Source organism: Balaenoptera acutorostrata, chromosome X, assembly GCF_949987535.1.
Source record: "Balaenoptera acutorostrata chromosome X, mBalAcu1.1, whole genome shotgun sequence".
Lineage (NCBI taxonomy): Eukaryota > Metazoa > Chordata > Mammalia > Artiodactyla > Balaenopteridae > Balaenoptera > Balaenoptera acutorostrata.
Window position 1 is genome coordinate 128151389 of NC_080085.1, and position 20775 is coordinate 128172163.

General features: G+C 44.5%; 1 protein-coding gene across 4 annotated transcripts in view; it reads left to right on the forward strand.

Annotated features, from left to right (window-relative positions):
- Positions 1–20775, forward strand: part of AFF2 (ALF transcription elongation factor 2) — a 498852-nt gene that overhangs the window by 379654 nt on the left and 98423 nt on the right. For all 4 annotated transcript variants that reach the window (XM_057538448.1, XM_057538450.1, XM_057538449.1 and 1 more), the window contains one exon: positions 8738–8834. In XM_057538448.1, the coding sequence (XP_057394431.1) occupies positions 8738–8834 (97 nt within the window). The remainder of the gene's footprint in view (positions 1–8737; positions 8835–20775) is intronic.

Genomic DNA, 20775 nt, shown 5'->3' on the forward strand with positions numbered 1-20775 from the left:
AGGAGTTCTTTACTTAATCCTTTAACAGTTAGGAGCTGATGTGGAGAGAGAAGTAATGAAGTACCCTGTGTGATTGGGAGGTACTTTGGAAAGAACCACAGGGGTTTCTACTCTCTAATCAGCCATGGTGGCTCTAAGGAGCGTTCATGGAACGAAATCTGCCTTGCTTTCATCAGTTGGGAATGGAACTTGCGAGGTGTGTCTCCAGAAAGAAAGGTTGAGTACGAGAGACACTCCTTCTGCCCTGGTAGCCAAGGTCCTAGTGTAGGTATCCAAGCCGTGGGACAAGGAGGAGACACTCATCAGGAGAGAGGGACAGCCTGGTGTGAGGCAGTGTGTGTGTGCTTTGGAGATGGGCAGAGGTCGTGACATACGTTCAGTGCCCTCAGAGTGGCTGGGAAGACATTGGACGTGAGGATCATCAGTGTCCCAATTCCATTGATTCTAATTCCAACACGTCTGTAGAATCTGGTCCCTTCTCTCCCCCAACCTGACTGTCAGTGCCCTGGCCCAGGCCACCGCCCTCTGTTCCCTGGCCTACGACAATGGTGTCCCAACAGGTGTCCGTGCTACCTCCTTCTTCCAATCCATCTAGGTTCTTTTCTCTCAGAGATCTCTACCTCTGGCTCTCCATGTCCCTCCTCTGCTTAAAAACTGTGCTTCTTTCCCCTCCCCGTCATTCTTTAGAGCAAGGCAAGGTCCGGTCTCACCCCAACTACCTCCTTAGACTCAGCCCTGTTCACTAGTGCCGACATGTAGTATATTCCAGCCAGACCAAGCTCCCCACTCTTCCCCAAACCTCAGGTCTCTTGGTACCTCTGCTTGTTCTCCTTAGGCTGCTCTTTCCCTTCTTCCTTCCCTGGCAGTTCATTCTGCCTTGGAGGCATTGCTCGAAGGCCACTGCTTCTGGGTAGCCTTCACCAGACTCTCTGGGTAGACTTCAACATTCCTTCTTTGAGTCCCTTCTTACATGCCTCTGACACTGAACGTAAAACATTACATTGTTATTGTTTGTTTATCAAGTCTTTGTCCTTCTTAAAGTGTGAGTTTATTAGGGGAAGGGACCATGTCATCCTCATAGTTGCCACCCCAGGGCCAAGCACAGTCATGGCAAGTAACTGAGTGTTTACCAACCATCTTACGTACACAATCTCATCTAATCCTCATACCAACCTTCTGAAATAGGTACTATTATTGTTTCCATTGTACAGATTAGGAAACTGAAGCTATGGTAGGTAACTTGCCCCAGTCCACACTCAGTATGTTTTAGAGCTGGGGCTTAAATTCAGCACAGCCCAACTCCAAAAACTGTGCAACATTGTCTCACCCACAAATACCAGGCCCAGTAAATGGTCTTGAATGAATCCCTATTGCTCCGCATGGATGACTAACATGACTCAAAGGAAATTCATTCAAGATGCCGCGTACGGTCCTACTGAAGAGTTGCACCATCTACTATCAAGATGCATCCTTGGGATAGTTTTTAGAACAAAAGATTCTCTTTTCCCCTTTGGAATTATCCCAGCAGCTGTTTTCAGGTCCAGGTTGGTTCACTGGTTTATGGTCTTCTCCAGGGAAATCCAGTCTTAGATGTTTTTACACACACCCCTAAAAAATGATACAGTAGTGTCTTGGTGTGTGTAACATTCTTGAAAGGCATCTGAATTCTATTAGGCAGTTTGTCATTTGCATGATAACTTGAGTTCCCACATTCAGAGAAAATTACATAACCCAGAGAAATATACCAAGAAAATGAAAATCAAATTCAAAATAATGCCCATGGAGAAGAAAATTGGTATTGTGCTGAATTTATGTGATCAATTCTAAGGAAGTCCAAGGATGAAGAGGTGGCAGTTTGATACAAGTCAATAGTCATATACATCAAGGCTCACACTATTAGCTTTGGCTTATGTATGCGATATAGATATAAATCCATATATACCACATGTGCAGCTAGAAACAAGATGTTTACTCTTTTATTTCCTACTGTTGCCTTGTCTGTACTCAGGACTCGAGCCAAACAGACTGTTCGGCATTCCCTGAATCTCTGAGATAGATATTCTTTTTATTCCTATTGCACAGAGGAATAAACTGAGGCTCAGAGAGGTTAAGTAACTCACGTTCTCTAACTAAACCCTGTGCAATATCCATGGAGCCATAATTACCTCCAACAAATAAGACTTGACCAGATGATTATTTTCACACTATGTTCATCTAATCCCTGGGGTACCCCAGAGGTCGCCCAGCCTGGCTGTGGGCAAAACACCATGGCTTTAATCTTTAAGCATGGGTTTCTTATAAGATTTCACCTGGCAGGGGAGGATTCGTGTGTGTAGGAAAGTTTGAAAACCATTGGTTTACAGCAGGGGTCAGCAAACTTTTTTACGTAGAGGCTCAGATAGTAAATATTTCAGGCTTTTGGGGCCCTATGTTCTCTGTTACAGCTACTGAACTCAGCCATTGTGGCACAAGAGCACAGGCGGTATGTACATGAATGGGTGTGGTATGTTCCAATTTGACTTCGTTAACGGATAAGGGAATTTGAATGCCATATAATTTTCATATCTCATGAAATACTCTTCTTCTTTTGATTTTTTCTCAACCATTTAAAAATGTGAAAACCAATCTTAACTCACAGGCAGTACGAGAACAGAGGGAAGGCTAGTTTGGACTGAAGGCCTCAGTCTGCCAAAACCTGGACGAGATGGTCCCTAAGGGAACTCTCAGTTCTCTTGTTCAGGAACCACAGTAAGCATATGAGATGCCCATTTTCTGAAACCCTGAGAACGCCACCAGCTACAGAAGATACTCCTTCTCTGGTCTGTACACCCATGGCAGGGTGCATGATCTAGCTTGGACCCAGGCTGTGGGCCCACTGGGTGATACCAGGCTAGAGGTCCCACCTGATAGATCTTGGAGATTTATCTCCATAGAATACAGTCTGGATCTTCAAGCTACTTGTCACTGCCTCAGCCCTCAGACTCGGAATTTCCAGGATCCCCAGTGGGGTGGTCATGGAATCTGACTTTTAAGTTAAAACCTTGAGAAAATTAAATGCACTTTCTACCGAGAAAAGAGCCTGAGCACCTTTACCTCAGGGAAACAGAATGAATACTTTGAAAATATCACAGCCTCTTCCTCATCACCTGCCTTACTACCCACAGATGATTCAGTGCTGCAGAGACTACAAAGCACTAGGTAGGGAAATACAGAATTCCGTGAGTAATTCTAATCAGGTCATGTTTCATTCCTCCCAGCCTACTTTATGAAGAGGAAGTGTCCTTTAAGGAGTCAATAGGACTAAGATACTCTTCTAGAAAAGGGGCCACGGTAAGAGGCTGCCTGACAACAAGGCTCAGGTCTCCAGGCACCCCCCAGGCTCTCCGGGATGCCCAGTCCACCTCAGCTGTGTTATTCATTTGGAGCCAAAAGCAACAACCGAACACTTGATTGCTGTCAGCTCTGAATACTTACGAGGACAATGGTAATTTAAGCTAGTCCTCTGAAAGCCCCGGAATAGTTGGGACAAAAGCTATGGTTCTCAATTTTGGAGAGCCTGGAACCTGACTGGGACAGCCCCTCCCCTGCACGATGGAAATAGCAGCACCGCCTCTACCTCCCATCCCCATTCCACGTCCAGTCTCCCGGTGTGGCTTATAGAGAACAGGGCTCAGGCTACGAGATGGAAACTACAGGACAGCACAGGGCAGCTCCTAACCGGCAGAACTCAAAACGATGAAAGCTACTGAACGGTAGAAACGAATGCCTAAGAGCGTCAGGCAGAGGCCGTGGCCGTACTCTGGGGATGCTGTAGGGATCTGCACCTGGTGACAGGTGAGACGAGTAGCCCTCTAGGCACTTCCAACTGGAAGAGCCGTAGTCCAGCTCGCATCAGCCACCAACATGGCAGCTCCTTCCACTGACACCTGGAAGCTGGAATCCAGCCCATAATAAGTAATGCACCTGATGGGCTGTCTGCCCAGAGGGGCACCATTTTTGTAATTCACAGAAAGGCACTGTGTAGGCTTGCAAGCCCGGAGAACCGCTCAGGGTTCGGAAGGTTGCTTCTGAGCAACAATTCCGTATCAACTAACAGCCTACGAAGCCCAGTGTTACATACAAAGGTTAAAGTCACGTGCGTCTTGGAACAGCCTCCTGAGGGTGGCAGGCCCAAAGACAGTGCCCAAGGTGAGCACAGCGTCCAGTGGGGGCCCTCCCTGGCCCCTTTCTCTGAACCTGCAGGTCGCTCCACAGCTATAAGGAGCAGGACGTCAGCGCCACTCTTTTTTTTTTTTTTTTAAACTCTCGCTTGAAACTGGGTGTTTCCTCTTGCAACTGGCCTCCAGATATCCAGGGGATCTTAGGCGCTCTGGGAGGATTTCAGGAAACCCCAAACAGCCATGATGTGTTTAGAACATTCTAGAGAATAAATCCAAGCCCAGAAACTTTGCAGACTCCTTAAGGATCTCTGAACCTCTCCTCACCTGGTCAGGGGCTTCCAATGATGCCTGCTAGCTGGTACCTCTGCCAGTTTTTGGGTCACCACCAGAGCTTTTTAAAAAAATTGTTCCAAACTCTACAGCACCATTGCTCAGATAATAATAACAACAATAGCAATAATAACCAAGATGAAAGCGATAGCTACCTGTATTGACTCCTAGGCAATTTGTATAAACTTTCTTTTTCTAATCCTTCCAAAAATTCTCCAAAGTAGGTATTATTGTTACTGATTTTAACATGTGAGAAAATTGAGATTCAAAGAGTTTTATTAACTAGTTCAAGAGAGCACACCCATTAGAAAATCCAGTATTCGAACTCAGGTCTGTCTGGCTCTCAAGCCCTTGCTCTGAGGCTCATGCTGCCACAACTAAAGTCTTCATTTCCATAGAACCTTCCGGAATAATGTTTGTAGCTCTCTATTTTTTCCTCTTCAAAATCACCCGAGCTTTCCACTCTGTGGAGTAGCAAGGTTTCTGGAGAGCAGATGTTACAGTTATAAGTAATATGGGACCTGTCACACTGTAGTGTCCTAGGATGTCCCAGTGCCAAGAGCCCCCTGAGGCCACCAGGATCAGCTCGAGGCCCAGAGCATTAGGAACAGAGAAGACCCTGAACATGGCTCTCCCTTCTCCTCCAAGCCCTCCCCAGTCTTCTTCTTGTTCATTCCATCTCATCTGCCCCAACTTTCAGTATTTGAGCTTTGCTAGGATCAGGACTTTGTTTTGTTGACACAGTTTTTATGGACTATTTTACTTCTTAATACTCAAGAAATGATAAGTCATAGTAAAAATAAAAACAGAGTTTTCACACAAAGGCAGATCTTGTGAACCACTGGATCCTGAACAAACATCTGAAGTCACTAAGGAGGGCTGCTTTGTTCTGTTTTCATCTAATTGAAAAGCGGAAGAACAGTTGTTGTTGTTGTTGACGACCACACGCGTAGGCAGACATTCACGTCAGCATGGGCTGTTCACATTTGGGGCTGTCCAGTGTGTGCTGTATCTATGGAATTATAACCTCATGAAAAGAGATTACCATTTTTCTGCTGAGACCACCTCAACTGCAATGGGCATGAATGGTGCTGCTATAATAATTAAATCCCAAATCTTTCATAATCCTCCACTTTCCCTAGAGTAATGTTCAGCATTAGCTATGGATGGAAACACAAACAAGTCCATGTAGATTCAATAATAAAGCTTAATAGGTCAGGGAAGGGGTGGAATGAAACGAATGCTTAACACCTCCAGAGAGAACGCATTAGTTTGCCTTCCCAGTGACTTCCTTGACTTGTGTTTGCCAGGACTTGAATCTATGCATCAGATTGTCCTTTATTAACAACCAGATCCATACCAAGCTTCTTGCACGGGAGATGTTTAATGTCAGTCACTGTACAGATTGGCTGCCTATTTCCAGAACTGTACATTGGAGGGTCTTTCATTTCCATATTAAGATCATACAGAGTTGATTGGAGAGTCATGTAAGTGCTGAGTTCCGGTCTCCGCGCTCTGGTTCTAACTGAAGGAGGGTAGCCTGAAGACCCTGAGGCCATTTGTGGATCCAGCTTTGAGACACTGACACGTTTCCCGAGTCACCACGGCTTACCTTCAGGTGGCTTGGCAAACTAAAATGAGAGGAACAAATTCTCACTAAGAGTTGGCTTGTGATTACTTGCTAAAATGCTGTACATTATTTCTGACTGTGGTGATGTTTCCAAACTAATAAATGATACCCTGCATTATTTTGCATTTTCATAAAGCATTTCACATGCATTAATTCATGTTATGCTCACCACCACCACTGTGTGAAAAAGTTTAATTATTATCCCATTTAACAGATGGGAGACACAGATGAGGCACAGAGACAGCAAATGACTTACCCAAGATATCAGAGTTTATGATTAGCCCGCAGTTGAACCCAAACATCTTGATCCCATGTCAATGTGTTTTGTTTTGTTTTGTTTTGTGGGGTTTTTGTTGTTGCTGTTGATTTTATTTCATATTCTGTCCTTTGTAAGTTACATCCTCTAGGAATACATTATATACTCTCAAGTTCTGGCTGGAGATGGTCTGGGTTCCATGTTTGCTGCCATGATTTCCGAGCTGTGTGACCATGAACAAGTTCCCTAACCTCCCTAGGCCTCAGTGTTTCCATCTGGAAAATGGGACTAATCATTATTATTATTATGGGAACTTCCTTCATAAGGTCCAAATCACAAATTACATGCAGCTGGTCAAATACTTAGCACCTTCCCTGACACAGAAATGGATCCTCTAAAGGGTAAGAATCATTTATCATTTATTTTGCTGAACACTTAGGTGTAAATTAACACTGTATTCACAGACACACATACACACGCACACACACAGAAAATGAAGCCCAGCATAGGTTGTTTTTAAATGTTTGAGTTCTAAGCTTGTGAGAATGATACTGTCTCCATGTAGCACAATGTGCTGTAAAGAATTATTTGTTCAGAGTTATAAGCCTGCAACTGCAAAAGCAATGCCAAGATACATTTTGTCTCCTCTAAGATCTTCCAAACATCCATTAGTCTCTTGAAGGGCAGTCATAAATCCTACAGATTTCGTTTATCTGAAACCAACTCTAACAACTGTCCTTCCCACCAATCATCCTTTATATCCGTCTTCGGGTTTCAGACCTCAGTGAACACATCCTGGTCTTACGTGGCTGAGCATGCAAGTGGAGGAGCTGGGCTTTCTTTGGAGAGTTTCCGGAACCCACTCTGACCTGAATCTCTTTCTAACATTTGGACATAACCTCTGACATAACACGCTCCCCTATTTATCAAATTAGAAGCTACCTTTTGCTTTCCAGCTTCCCTTCTGGAAATAACACATAGGTGGGAATCAGGAGGTGGGAGTTTTAGGACGGGCTCTAGCACTAACTAGCTGTGTGACCTTGAGCAAAGCACTTGGCCTCTCGGAACCTTTCTTTGCCTTGTCTGCAAAATGAGGCTGGTGGACTGTATCGTTTCTGGGAAGACGCTGTGCGGAAGGCAGAGTTAGATAAGTTACCGCGCCTGTGCACGTGGGAACTGGGGGCTGGGGGCGGTGCTCTGAGGACAGCCGGTGCTGAGATCAGCCGGAGCTGGAATCAGCCGGAGCTGGGGTGGGGAGAGGGAAGAGGGATTCTTTCTGAGGTGGGGATTCTTTCTCAAAAGCTTTTGTGGCGGAGGTAGGATCTGACTGAGCCGTGGAGGAAAACATAGGACTTCCGGAGTTGAAGAAGGGACTTCTAGCCTGAGAGGTGAGCCTGACGCTGAGTCTGGAAGCAAGAAAGAGCAAAGCATGCTCAGAAACTAGTAATCAGTCCAGAGAGGCTGGGGATGAGGTCTAAACCTGTGTTTAAGAAAAGAAAATATTAACACCAGTTGGTCTTTGGAAGGAGTGTAACTGGAATTTTAAGGTAATAAGTCACTCTTCCTGCTGTAGCTCAGATTTGGAGCTGGAGAGCGGGTGGCACTGGAATTAATATCCCTATAGAAACAGAAGGCTCTGTGTGCTCGATAAACAATTTTGAAAGTGCTAGTTCATCACCCGAATTCAGACCACTGGTATTTTTCAGGTACCTTGCCTTAGGAGAGAAAGATTTCTTATCCACATCATGGGCTTACGTCTCTGGGATCAAATTTTACGGGAAGAGATGGGTCATGTATCAAAAGGTTAACGACTAGCCGTTTCTCGCCCAGCTATTTTGTGGCCACCGAGCTGCCACTGTGCAGAGGGCACGGAAAGCCAGTGGAGGTTCACTGGGCCTTTTGCCTCTGCCATCCGGAGAGCCCCAGCGGACTTTGGCGACAGCCCCTAGAGTTAGGGGCTACCGTCATGCCCCTATTCTTTCATGGGAGACTTGGAGCATCTTTTCCTGTAGAGATCCACTGGCACGTTCCACCTCCACAGTGATTGATCTGTACATTTATTACACTTTCAGTAGTAAAAATATATAGACTCCAGTCATCTCTGGAGATGCTGAAATAGTGCTTTTTTTTTCCCCCTTGATTTAGGGGAAGGTAGAGAGGCAGGATGTGTGCAGAGTCTGACAGAAATATAAGAGCTCAAATATCTAATTAGCTGAAAGAATCTTGGTTCCCTCTGCACCTTTGACAGAATTGCAGCTGTCAGATTGGAGCTCCAATATTTTATCCTCATCGCAAGATGTATCTGAGGATGATTTAGAAGAGACGCTTTTTAACGTCAATGCCGCTCGGCTTTTCTTGTAGGATGCTTGAAGACGACCTGAAGCTGAGCAGTGATGAAGATGACCTTGAGCCCGTGAAGACCTTGGCCACTCAGTGCACTGCCACTGAGCTCTACCAGGTAGGAAGAGTTTAGGGCTCGGTTTGGGACCCACGGGGAGGGAGCTAGAGGAACTGGAATGGTTTTGCCATCCAGAAGCCTACCCGCTTTATCTCTGAACTTTGGAGAGAGGGAAAGAAGCAAGGGCAGGCATAGTGCTCTGGAACAGGTCGAATCAGCTCACGCTTTCACGTTTTTCCCTCTCTTGGACTAAGTATCGTCTTGAGTGCGGTGTAACTTTCCTGTAGTGACTCCACCACGAGGCCTAGCGCCCACACTCATTCATTCATTCCTTAGGGTATAACCGTGAGTGCTCCGTTCACCTTTCCCAGGGACGCCACTTCAGAACACAGCTGACAGTCAGTGCCCAGCAGCTTGCAGCTCACATGAACCTTCAGGCAAAAGGCATTTGGCAAAAACTTGCCGCTGCCCTGTTTTCTTCCGTTCTGCATCACAAGTATTTACAGTACTTACCACCAAATTAGATGGCAAGAATGTGTGTTTTCAGCATTTCCAGTGAGCCTGCACCTCTTGATTTGAAAAGGCCAGGTACCATGTATGAATCATGAGAATGGCAGTGTGGTGTGTGATATGAGTGATGCTGATGTATCTCCTCTGGGACAGAAAACCGTCTCGCGTGTGGGGTCCTCCTGGGTGTGCTGAGAGCCTCAAAGAAGGAACACAGAAGGATCGCCTTTTTTTTAAAGCCAGTACCTGACCATGTTCTTTCTACCACGAAATCTAAGTTATGAAACTGAAACCAGGGTGTTTCAAGGAATGCTCACGCACTAGTGTTTCAAGATAGCTAACAAATACAGAATTCCATATTCACTAAATATTTTCTGAGGAGCCTGCAAAGAAAAAAGCTTAGGGAAAACTCTTCAAGGCTCATCTACTCCATTTTCATCTACAATTGTTGACCGCACGAGAACTCCTACCATTCCGCGTAATTTTAAAATTGAGTACTTCTTCAATGTTATGTAGCCGAAACTTCCCTCTCCCTTACTTTCTCCGCTTTATTCTGCTTGCATTTTGGATAATATGTAAAAATTGTATCTTTGCAACTTTGGTGCTTTATCAAGAACAAACACAATCGTCTCCCAGGGGGCTTGTGGTACGTTTACTGAATGCAAGCAATCCCTTTCCTACTTGGGTCATGGACTCCAGAGCAAGTGTAAAATGCACACTTAAATTCCCGTGTCTGCCATTCCTGCTTTCTGCATTTAATATGTCAGTGACAAGAACATTATAGTGGTAAATAACCCCTCCCTCCCAGTCCTAGGTCATTGATTTTAACAGATGCAAGATGACTTTTTAATGAAAATGCTTCAAGCAAGTCATCAACAGTAAGTGAAGGTAGAGTTTGCATGTTGACGTCTTCTCTATGTGATTACACAAGTGCAGTCTCCTTTTTTTGGCTTCTCGAGTTGTTATTTTCTGTATTTACCTGAAGAAGTGGCATCAGGTCAGTTGGCCTGAGTCATCTGGGGTTTTAGGACGTATGCGGCGACCACGTCGATGCTGAGGCCCTCAGGTAATCCCGGTTGGTGAGTGGGAAGCTCTCTGTGGCCCGCTGCCCTTAGGCTGCCACGCCTTCCCCACAGAGCTTCTCATTTGAAGGGGAGGTTGAACTGGGATATCTGAGGTAAGGCAAAATGACAGCTTACTCCCCGTAGCTGGGTCCAGGAAGCAAGAAGCGGGAGCAAGGGTATAAGCATTCCCAATTGAGCACTCGAGTTCGAGGACTAGTTACAAAGCCCGAAGGCTAAAGGCCAGGAGAGAATGCTTCTGCAGTAGCACAAGCCCCAGTGGCAGCAGGTTTTGGTGGGTTCTGGCTTTCTGAGGCCCAGTATTCTTTTTCAGATATGTGTGGATTTGCCATCATTTTCCTTTTTTTTTATCATTGTGGTAAAATCCACATAACATAAAATTCACCATTTTAAAGTCTCCAATTCAGTGGCATTTAGTCCATTCACAAGGTTATGGATCCAACACCAGTTCCAGAATATTTTCATCACCCCAAAAGGAAATCGTACATTAAGCAGTTACTCCCCAGTTCCCCTCCTCCCAGCCCTTGACAACCACTAATCTACTTTGTGTCTCTGTGGATTTGCCTATTTCGTTGGAATGAAACATACAATATTGTGACCTTTTGTGTCTGGCTTCTTTCACTTAGCATCATGTTTTTTAGGTGCATCCATGTTGTAGCCTGGATCAGTACTCCATTCCTTTCTTATGGCTAAATACTATTCTGTCATATGGATATATACTGCCTTTTGTTCATCCATTCATCAATTGATGGACATTTGGGTCCACCTTTTGGCTTTGCAAATAGAGTTCCTATGAGCCTTTGTGTGTACAGTATATATTTTTGTTGAACACCTGTTTTCAGTTCTTTTGAATTGAATCTTTTAATTCTTTTCAGTTCTTCCGATTCTTCCCCCAGAAGTGGAGTTGTTGAGTCCTATGGTAATTTAGGTTTAACTTATTGAGGAACCACCAAAATCTTTTTCTTTTCAGGAGAGATAGCATGCTGCCACGTAGGTCATATGGTACTATTCTCTCATCTTGTAATTGGGACCGTCATATCTCCGGCCACATCTATTTGTGGCAGGATGATTGGAGGGAAAAGCATCCGAACAAATGCATTGGTACAATAAACGATGTGTCCAAGGGACCAGACCACGCCATTGGTTTGAGCCGTCATTATACTTAGAAACGTTCTCAGGGGAAGCAGCCGCACAGCACAGGGAGATCAGCTCGGTGCTTTGTGACCACCTAGAGGGGTGGGATGGGGAGGGTGGGAGGGAGGGAGATGCAAGAGGGAAGAGAAATGGGAACATATTGTATATGTATAACTGATTCACTTTGTTATAAAGCAGAAGCTAACACACTATTGTAGGGCAATTATGCTTCAATAAAGATGTTAAAAAAAAAAAAAAAGAAAAGAAACGTTCTCAGAACCTGGTAGCTACATTCAGGCACATGTGGTTCAATAGAAAAGCCATTAGCTTTCTGGAGACATCCTCAGATCATCTCATCCATAATCATTGCACCCAAATTGCCCAGATTTGGTGAGTACACACCAGTCTTTTCCCCAAAGCTCTTAAGACCTAATGCTATGGTCTACAACATAAAGAATCCCAAGAGAATGCATTGCAAATGCACGTATGAAAATGAAACACGGGGTCGAGATGTGTCAGTTTCTAATTTGACGTTTCAGTCCCAAGTCTCTCATAATCAGAACACTCTCCCCTCTCCCTGCCCCACCACGAGCGCCCCCGACTGCAGTATTGGCCATGCTGAGCGGGTCCTGTGCACAGACAACAATAGAACAATTAGGATGTGTTTAAATGCTAAGTATTATCCCTGCAAACGGGAAAATACAGCAGGAAGCCTGAAGGGGAGAAACGTCATATACGAATTAAAGATGCCAAATGGTCGGCCATAGAGACTCGGGGATGTAAAAAATCTTTTTAGCAAGATATTTTACCTTCTGGTGACTCTTCTTTTTTTTTTAAAGGGATTTTCAATTTTACTCATTTTTTTAAATTAATTAATTTATTTTTGGCTGTGTTGGGTCTTCGTTTCTGTGCGAGGGCTTTCTCTAGTTGCGGCAAGCAGGGGCCACTCTTCATCGCGGTGTGCGGGCCTCTCACTATCGCGTCCTCTCTTGTTGCGGAGCACAGGCTCCAGACGCGCAGGCTCAGTAATTGCGGTTCACGGGCCTAGTTGCCCCGCAGCATGTGGGATCTTCCCAAAACCAGGGCTCGAACCCGTGTCCCCTGCATTAGCAGGCAGATTCTCAACCACTGCGCCACCAGGGAAGCCCCTTCTGGTGACTCTTTAAAGTCAGAGATGCACAATCACATATGCACATAGTTTCAGTGGAAAAGCCATGGTGATTGTACCCTGAAAATATTTGTTAAAAGTTTGCGTGCTCTCTCCGTATTCCCCATTGCATTTTGCTCCCTCGGTTGGGACTCTTTGGGAAGCAGCTGTGTCCATGTGGCTTGGACATCAGTAGTGTGGCAGTACTGGCGCCATGGAGGAGAGTAAGCGAGAGAGCATAGGTGTGTAGTCGAATGGCTTTGAATCCTGGCTCTGTCACTTGCTGGTTGATCTTGGGCTCAAGACCTAAGTATCTGTAAAACGGAGGTAACGGAGGTAGCAATAGCACCTACTTCATTGGGTCATAGTGAGGATTCAGTGATTAAGTGAATGAATACAGGCCAAATCATTTGCCTCTATGGTTAGCACATAGTAAGTACTCACTACTTTACATCATCACCATCATCGTTACTACTACTAGTAACAATCTAAAATGCCTCATATTTGAGAGACTAGATCCATTACTTTCCTTTTTCTTATAAGGAATGGGATGTTAAAGAGAGCTGCTGAAATAACTACCTGGTAAACAGCCAGTATGTGGGAAACTTGAATGAAAAGATTCCGTCTTGTCCTAACATGTATTAGCTGTGTGCACCTAGCCATGAGGAACTGTAACAATATATGTAGGTATAATTGAATCACTTTGCTGTAAACCTGAAACTAATGCAAACTGTAAATTAACTATACTTCAGATTTTAAAAATGGTTTAAAAAGAGCATGGTTTTTGGACTAGAAAAGCCTGGGCTTCAATCCCAGCTCTGTCACGTAATAGCTGCATGACATCGGGCAAGTCACCTAACATCTCAAAGTCTCAGATCTCTCACCAGTACACTAGAATAAACCACTGTCACCTAACTCTCTGGAGTATTGTGAGGACGAGATGAAGATTGTGTATAAGAAAATGCTTTGAAAGCCACAAACGCTACGCAGATCGGAGGTTGTTCTTCCTTATGGCCCTTTTAAACCTTAACTGGAAGCCACCTCTTTGGGGTCCATTGGTAAATAGATCTTGCCCTTCATTTTGGCCTTGGTGCCCAGAGGGATCTGCTAGGAACTGGGTTGAATGTCCTAACTGCACCCAAAAGACATCCACTGGGTATGAATGAAGTTTCCTCCCCTCTGAGCTCTGACATGTTTTAACCTCGACATCCCAGGAAGAAAGGCCAGGTTGCCAATGACACTGCACCAAGTCCTCCAGGAAAATTATGTGTCTCTGAAAAAGAGTTTTTCTTCAAAGAACTGACACGGGTGGAGAGTTGAGTCATACCTTCGGATCGCAGTTCTTATTTCTCTTTCTGGGTTCTCACTGTGCCCTGGAGAAAGGCTATAAGGGTCTGCTGTGACACTCTACTCACCTTGGTGTTCTCTCAGGAACTTCCCCTGAATGGAAAATAAATAATTACTTAAAGTTGACATCGGACATTGGAATGTTCCAGAACAGTGTTTGAATTGGATGCAGTGTTTTGAACTTAGTCTGCATGAACATGCGAGTTGCAGTATGTTCTGTTTCGTTTTTGAAGTCAGCTATCAATAACAGGGTTGGATGTACAGCAAAGTGATTCAGTTATACACACACACACACACACACACACACACACACACACACACACATACATGTATTCTTTTTTGTAAATCAACTATATTTCAATAAAAATTTAAAACAATAACATGGTTGGGATATGGGGGGCTCCATGATGTCCATTAGCCAGCTGACTGCATTTTCCTTCTCAGCTGCCACTCTTGGCATCATAAATATAAAACCCAACCCTGGCCTTCTCCATACAACAGTTATTGAATTGCCATTTTCAAGCCGGTCATGCACGGCAGGCAGTGATCCTGTGATGAGTCTCCTGGGGTTTGGCTTGAGCACAGCACGATCCAGTAGGACGGGCTTCCTGCATGTGCATCGGTTCGGGGTTCTCTGCACACCCTCGCCCCTCATACCACTGAACCTGCAGTTTTCCTTTTGGTCCATTTTTCTTCTTATGTTTCTCGGGATTAAAAGAACTCCTGAAAATGAGGGGTTAAACCTGGAATCAATTTTCATTTACAACTGAGAAGCAGTTATTGATGCTGTGTTTGCAGTTCAGTGAAAGATCTAAAGATATAGACCTGGTGCTTCTCTTTCAATATGAGTAGCCTAATCAGTCACAAATGTTTTTTTAACAAAGAAATTGTATTGACAGCTTTATTAAAATTGCCATCTTTGAAGTTTTAACCTATCCACAATTTGACCTATTCCAAAGGCTTCTAGAATGTGTGGTGGCCCAACTCCAGAGCCCCCTCCAGTACATATTCATAGAGCCAGGTAAACATCTTCTTGATGTTTCCTTGCATGTTATCCTGGTGTTTGATTTACGCAGCTTGAAGCATGTAATGTCTATTGTACTCTGGCAGCAGGATGGTCTGTGATGCCTGGGTTTTGAAGCTGGGTTAGATCCGGGCACGGCTCTCCCATGCCCTAATCATCTCGGACTGGCATTAGCAGCATCAGACTTTAGCATTATAAAGGCCATAAAAGAAATAGGTATTGTTGGAAACGACCTTTAGGGAATTCTAATATTAATACCATCTTATGATTAATGTGAATGAAACTGAAACCTTAGGTGACTTCATTTTGCCCAGTTAGAAATTCCAAAAACAGGCACTATGGCTGGAAATGTTCAATTAGTGACCAGGCTCAGCTAAAGGACTCTATAGATAAAGCTTGGAGTGGTGTGTTAGTGCTTTAAAAACAGAGCTGAACAATTTCAATTTGCTTTGAGCACAAAGACATTCTAATGAGTTGTGTCTGGACACATTATCGTAAGTAGCTCCGATGTACCCAATTTTATTTAACCCAGTCTTCTTTCTTTTTCTGCCAAGGGATTGCCCTTAGAAATGCGGTACTTAATTCAAAGCATGTTACTGGGGACGTGTGGACTTTTCAACTAGATGCTAGTAGCAGAGCTGCACCTCAAGCCTGTGAACATTTACAGAAAAATATTGTCTTCAAGCTCTTTTCCTCCACTTCATAATTTTACTTTTCGTCTGAAGATCACTAATTACCTCACACACAAAACAGCTTGCTTTTAATCCAGGTTCTTGATTTGGGTTTTATACTTGATTCATTTTTGTTTATTTGTTTTTGTTCTTACTGTGGGACCAGCTCACTGGCTAGGTTGTTATCTGATAATTGCATGTGAAATGAATTACATGGTAGCAGAAACTCTGAACATTCTGGCAGCTTTGGGATGTGTTCCTTGTACCTGGGATGCATCCTGAACTTTCCAAACCTAGTGGCTAAGTGAAATTCAAGCCCACTTTTCTGTTTAAAGTTTGCTAATGAAAAGGGCTGCTCTCAGCCGGCCCCTGATGCGCTGCAGTGAATTCATTCGCTGTGACAACAGATGCTCTTCCCTGCTGTAATGCTTCCTATTTTGTAGCCACAGTTCTTCTCTCATCACGCTGAACAAGTTGTTACCTCCCCAAGGTTTCTCTACATTTCCATTTACTTTGTTATCAGCAGAAAGGCTGGGGAAGGCCTCCTCCATAATGATATCAATATAGCACCCACAGCAAGAGAGGTCAGCCCGTCAGGGCTATAGAAACAGCAGATGGATTAGGATGAAACCGGCTGCAAAATAACTTTGATAGAGTCTTTTAATGTAAACAGTTTATCTGTCATTGCCTTTTATTGAAATCTCCCACAAAATGATGGCGTTTGGGCTGTGAAGGCTGCAGAAGGTAGCAGAATAAAATCCGTACGGATATTTTAATTTATTCATTAAAGACAGGAAAGTAAATAGGATAACATATAAGGTTAATAGAATAACATTGGCCTTCATATTCCCAAGATTGTGTTTTCCATTTGGCTGTATTAGCATAGAGACTAGATTAATAAGAAATTGCTTAGGGCTTGTATGATGTGATTTTTAATATGCTCCAGGCAAGTCTATGACTGTTTAGAAACCTGCTTGCTGAATTTTTTCATTGTAATTAGGTCTTCTTTTAGTGCCAAATATTTTGACTCGTAATCTCCGTAGATTGCCTTTTTATTGTAATCTTCATAAAATGCTTTGAGCACACAGAGATTCAGAGGAGCACAGCGTTTTCCCACGTGTCATGTCCGTCACTGCTGGTGACCGGATACTGACTAACATCCACTACCACTTACGAAGTGTCCATCTATGAGCATTTCCATCACAAACCCAATGGCTGTTTTGCTTAGCATAACGCTTTCTCACCATGACCTCAAATCACACATTGGTGAGGATGTGCTGCTTGCCCCAAGGTCCAAGTGGAAACAAAAATGTGTACAGTCTGTTCTTTCAGGAGCGATAACTCTCCAGTAGGACAGGGATGACCACAGCCTTTTGTCTACAGAGAGCACACGGCACATATCTGGCGCTGTACAGAGGGTGGTAGGGGGACTAGCAGCCGAATCATTAAGTCAATTGGAATCAAAGTGCTGGAAAGAACAGGTATCACCATGTTACCCTTGTCACTACCTCTGGGCTGCAGGAAATGGCTGGACAGCATCGTTCCTCTTGCCACTCTCATCCCCACTCTTTCTTTGGTCCAAGCTTGCTCTTTTCCTTAAGCCCCTTCATTGCCCCAGTTTGGGTCCCAAATCCATGGCTGCAGCCTGGAGGTTCTGTCTTAGTCATCAGCTAACAATCCCCGGGCAGTGTACCACGTGTACCTAAGTTTATTGGAGGTGTCCACGTTTTGAGTTCAGTCAGGGTTCTAGCATCTATTAGAGCAGTACGAATGTCTCCAGTAATAAAACTCTTTGCCAAACTGAAAATGTAAGATTTTGAAATTTAGATGCTGGCTTGGAAAAATGTTCTGGGGCTTTGGTTTAGGGCCTAGGCATGCTTTATTCTCTTCCCCCGATATCTGCCATCTGCTGGAAAATCTATCAGGTAGGCTGCAAACCCCCAAGGATCTTGTCACGAATGGAAAGCAGAATCTGTCTTCTTCTTAAGCAGATGTATTTATTTAGTTCTATTTATTTAGCAAGAGCAAAGAGCAGAAGCATTGCAAGCACACAGAAAAGGTATCCAAATTTGAGATTAGCTAGAAATCCAAGGTTAAAGATTCAAAATGCAAGTGGGTGGGCAGATGAAAGCAGCAGACCTTTTCAAAATACATGGCATGGCATAACCCATGTATCATGAAGTATCTCTTAGGAGTCTTTGGAACATTAGATATAAACATTTATAAACTTGCTAATAGATCTCTTTTTTTTAATAATTTTTTTAAATTAATTAATTTATTTATTTATTTTTATGGCTGTGTTGGGTCTTCATTTCTGTGCAAGGGCTTCCTCCAGTTGCGGCAAGCGGGGGCCAGTCTTCATCACGGTGCGCGGGCCTCTCACTGTCGCGGCCTCTCTTGTTGCGGAGCACAGGCTCCAGACGCACAGGCTCAGTAATTGTGGCTCACGGGCCCAGCCGCTCCACGGCATGTGGGATCCTCCCAGACCAGGGCTCGAACCCGTGTCCCCTGCATTGCCAGGCAGATTCTCAACCACTGCGCCACCAGGGAAGCCCCTGCTAATAGATCTTATTTCTTGCTAATGGAGGTTGACTCCACAATGGAGGTTCCATATTTATCCCTGAATCGTATATGTATATATATTATGTGTGTGTGTGTGTGTGTGTGTGTGTGTGTGTGTATATATGCTGAAATACTTGTGTGTGTATTAAAACATAGACTACCAGACCTTAAAATGACCACGGAGAGTCTTTACTCCAGCTGCCTAATTTTGCCAACAAGGGCACTGAGGCACAGAGAAGTCAGTTGTATTGTGAAATAACAGAGAGTATACACATTGGTCTCTGCCCCTGGTTTCCAGCACAAAGCTCCTAAATCCCTCGTAATTTCCTAAGTAATAAGAGGACTAGGAACATCTTTTGTTCTAGTATTTGGTCTTTGACCCTGGTTCCTGACCCAGGGTCCTAAATCCCCTGGAATTTCCTGGGTGATAGGAGTGTCTTTCGTTCTAATGAGGTGACTCTGGGTGGGCTCCTGGATGCGGGCCGGCTGGTCACCAGAAAGACCAAGCCATGACTGGAAGCTTGCCATTTCCAACCCCACCCTCCCATTCTTTACGGAGAATGTATGGGGTTCGTGGAGCTTCCAGAGGGGCTATTGGAACCTCTGATATATAAGCCGATTGATCACAAGCCTAGGTGACAACTTGGGCTTGAGACTGGCATCTGAAGTGGGCGGAGGCAGTCCTGTGGGACTGAGCCCTTAACCAGTGGGATGTGACGCTCTCTCCAGGTAGACAGTGTCAGAATTGAGTTAAATGGTAGGACATCTAGCTGGCGTTGCAGAAATTTGCTTGGTGTGGGAAAACCCCACACACATGTGGTGTCAGAGTGTTGTGAGTGTAGTCGTAGTGTGAGAATAAAGGAGAAACGAGGGTGGAAGGATTACTGGGTTTTCTAATACAGATTGATGATAAAAATGGATGTAGCATCGTTGGCCAGAGTATAATATGCTCTAAAGGGACAGAAAGCCTGAATACACTAGTATGCTAGTACTGAAGGTACATCATCAGTATTCACTCCCATGTAGGTTTTGGAATACTTATATTATTGGGTACCTACTATGCACTAAGAATACTCTTCCCATTTTCCTGGTTACACATAGTAGAGAGAGAGCCTCTATTAGGTCTTTATCATCTCCCAGCAAAGGACACGTGTCATTTTGTGAGGGGTGCCTCCCTAGTATCAGGGGCAAGAGGGCTCGGATTGGCTGGGGGAAAGAAAATTGAATTTTCAAATCCACAAACCCCAGGGGAACAGAATAACTGAGTGCCACTTACCTTGGCCCTTCTAGTGGGCAGAATAAATAAGCCAATGCTGAGATGCTCTGCCTCGTGTCTCCATATTTACTCCACTTAGAGAATGATTAGTGTCGACAGATGACTCTTAGGGGCGAAACGTGCTTCTTCACCAAAGACAGTTCATTTTCATTAAGTTACAATATATCAAAACCTTAGTTATAAACAGAATCACCAGTTGACAAATGAATCTTGCTAAAGGATTTTGTATCCAGCAAAAGAGTCAGCCTAGAGGGAGCAAGCCTTAATGGAATGCAGGCACTTCTGAATCCTGTTATCACATCATCTTTGGGCCAGACACTCAAAAAACTCCTACTGCTTGCCTTGTTAGCGAAATACACATGCAGGGGCAAGTAGGACCCGCTATGAGGCCTGTATTCAACTGGCCTTGGCAGGGTCTTCAGCGGCAGGTTGGGTGAAGTTGATCAGGAATTCGATGAGCCTTGGGGAGCTATGAAGGGTTCATGATCAAAGGGAGCGTAAAATGGGGTAACACTAGGGAGACCAGCGGCCCAAAGAAGAGGCAGTGGCTGTAGTCCCAGTGAGAAGTAATAAGTCTCCAGCAAGACCATAGCTGCAGGAAGAGTGAGGAGGGCACAGCCTTCTGCCAGAAAGCAGGATGGAAATGTACCCTGTCTGGACCGCTCTGTACTCCCTCCTCGTTGGGGCGTGAATTCGAGCCTCGTGGGCAGTTGCAGGATGGATCCAGATGCACACGGTCCTGGAGCCCAGCTTTTCCTCCAGAGGCCTCTTCTCTTCTCTTCACAAAGCTGGGGACCCGCCGGAGCAGTGCTCGGGCCTCTCAGACTGCACAATCAGCCCCGATTCTTTTACCCAGCCCATGTTTATTAAGTGACTATCAGGTGCCGGACACCTGGAACAAATTCCCTCCAGTCTCTGCCTGTCAAAATTTTAATCCTGCCCCCATGGTGTCTAGCACAGGCCTACATCATGTATGCATCGAAAACAATGAATTAAATTAAAATCGGAGAAGCCCAATACTCTAAAGCTAGGGAAGGTGTTTTTGCTTCTTTCAGGTTCAAGATTCAAATACAGGATGTTTCCATGTTCCCTCCTGGGCACTCATCCAGAGGGTTAAATATAGTGGGGAGTGTCTTCCTAGAGATTGTCATCCCTGGCTGTAAAGTCAGAAATTCAGGCGGGCATCCAGGTGTTGCACAATGCTGAGTGACATTTTCTCCTGTTAAGCTGCAATCCTGGGTGTGCGTGTGT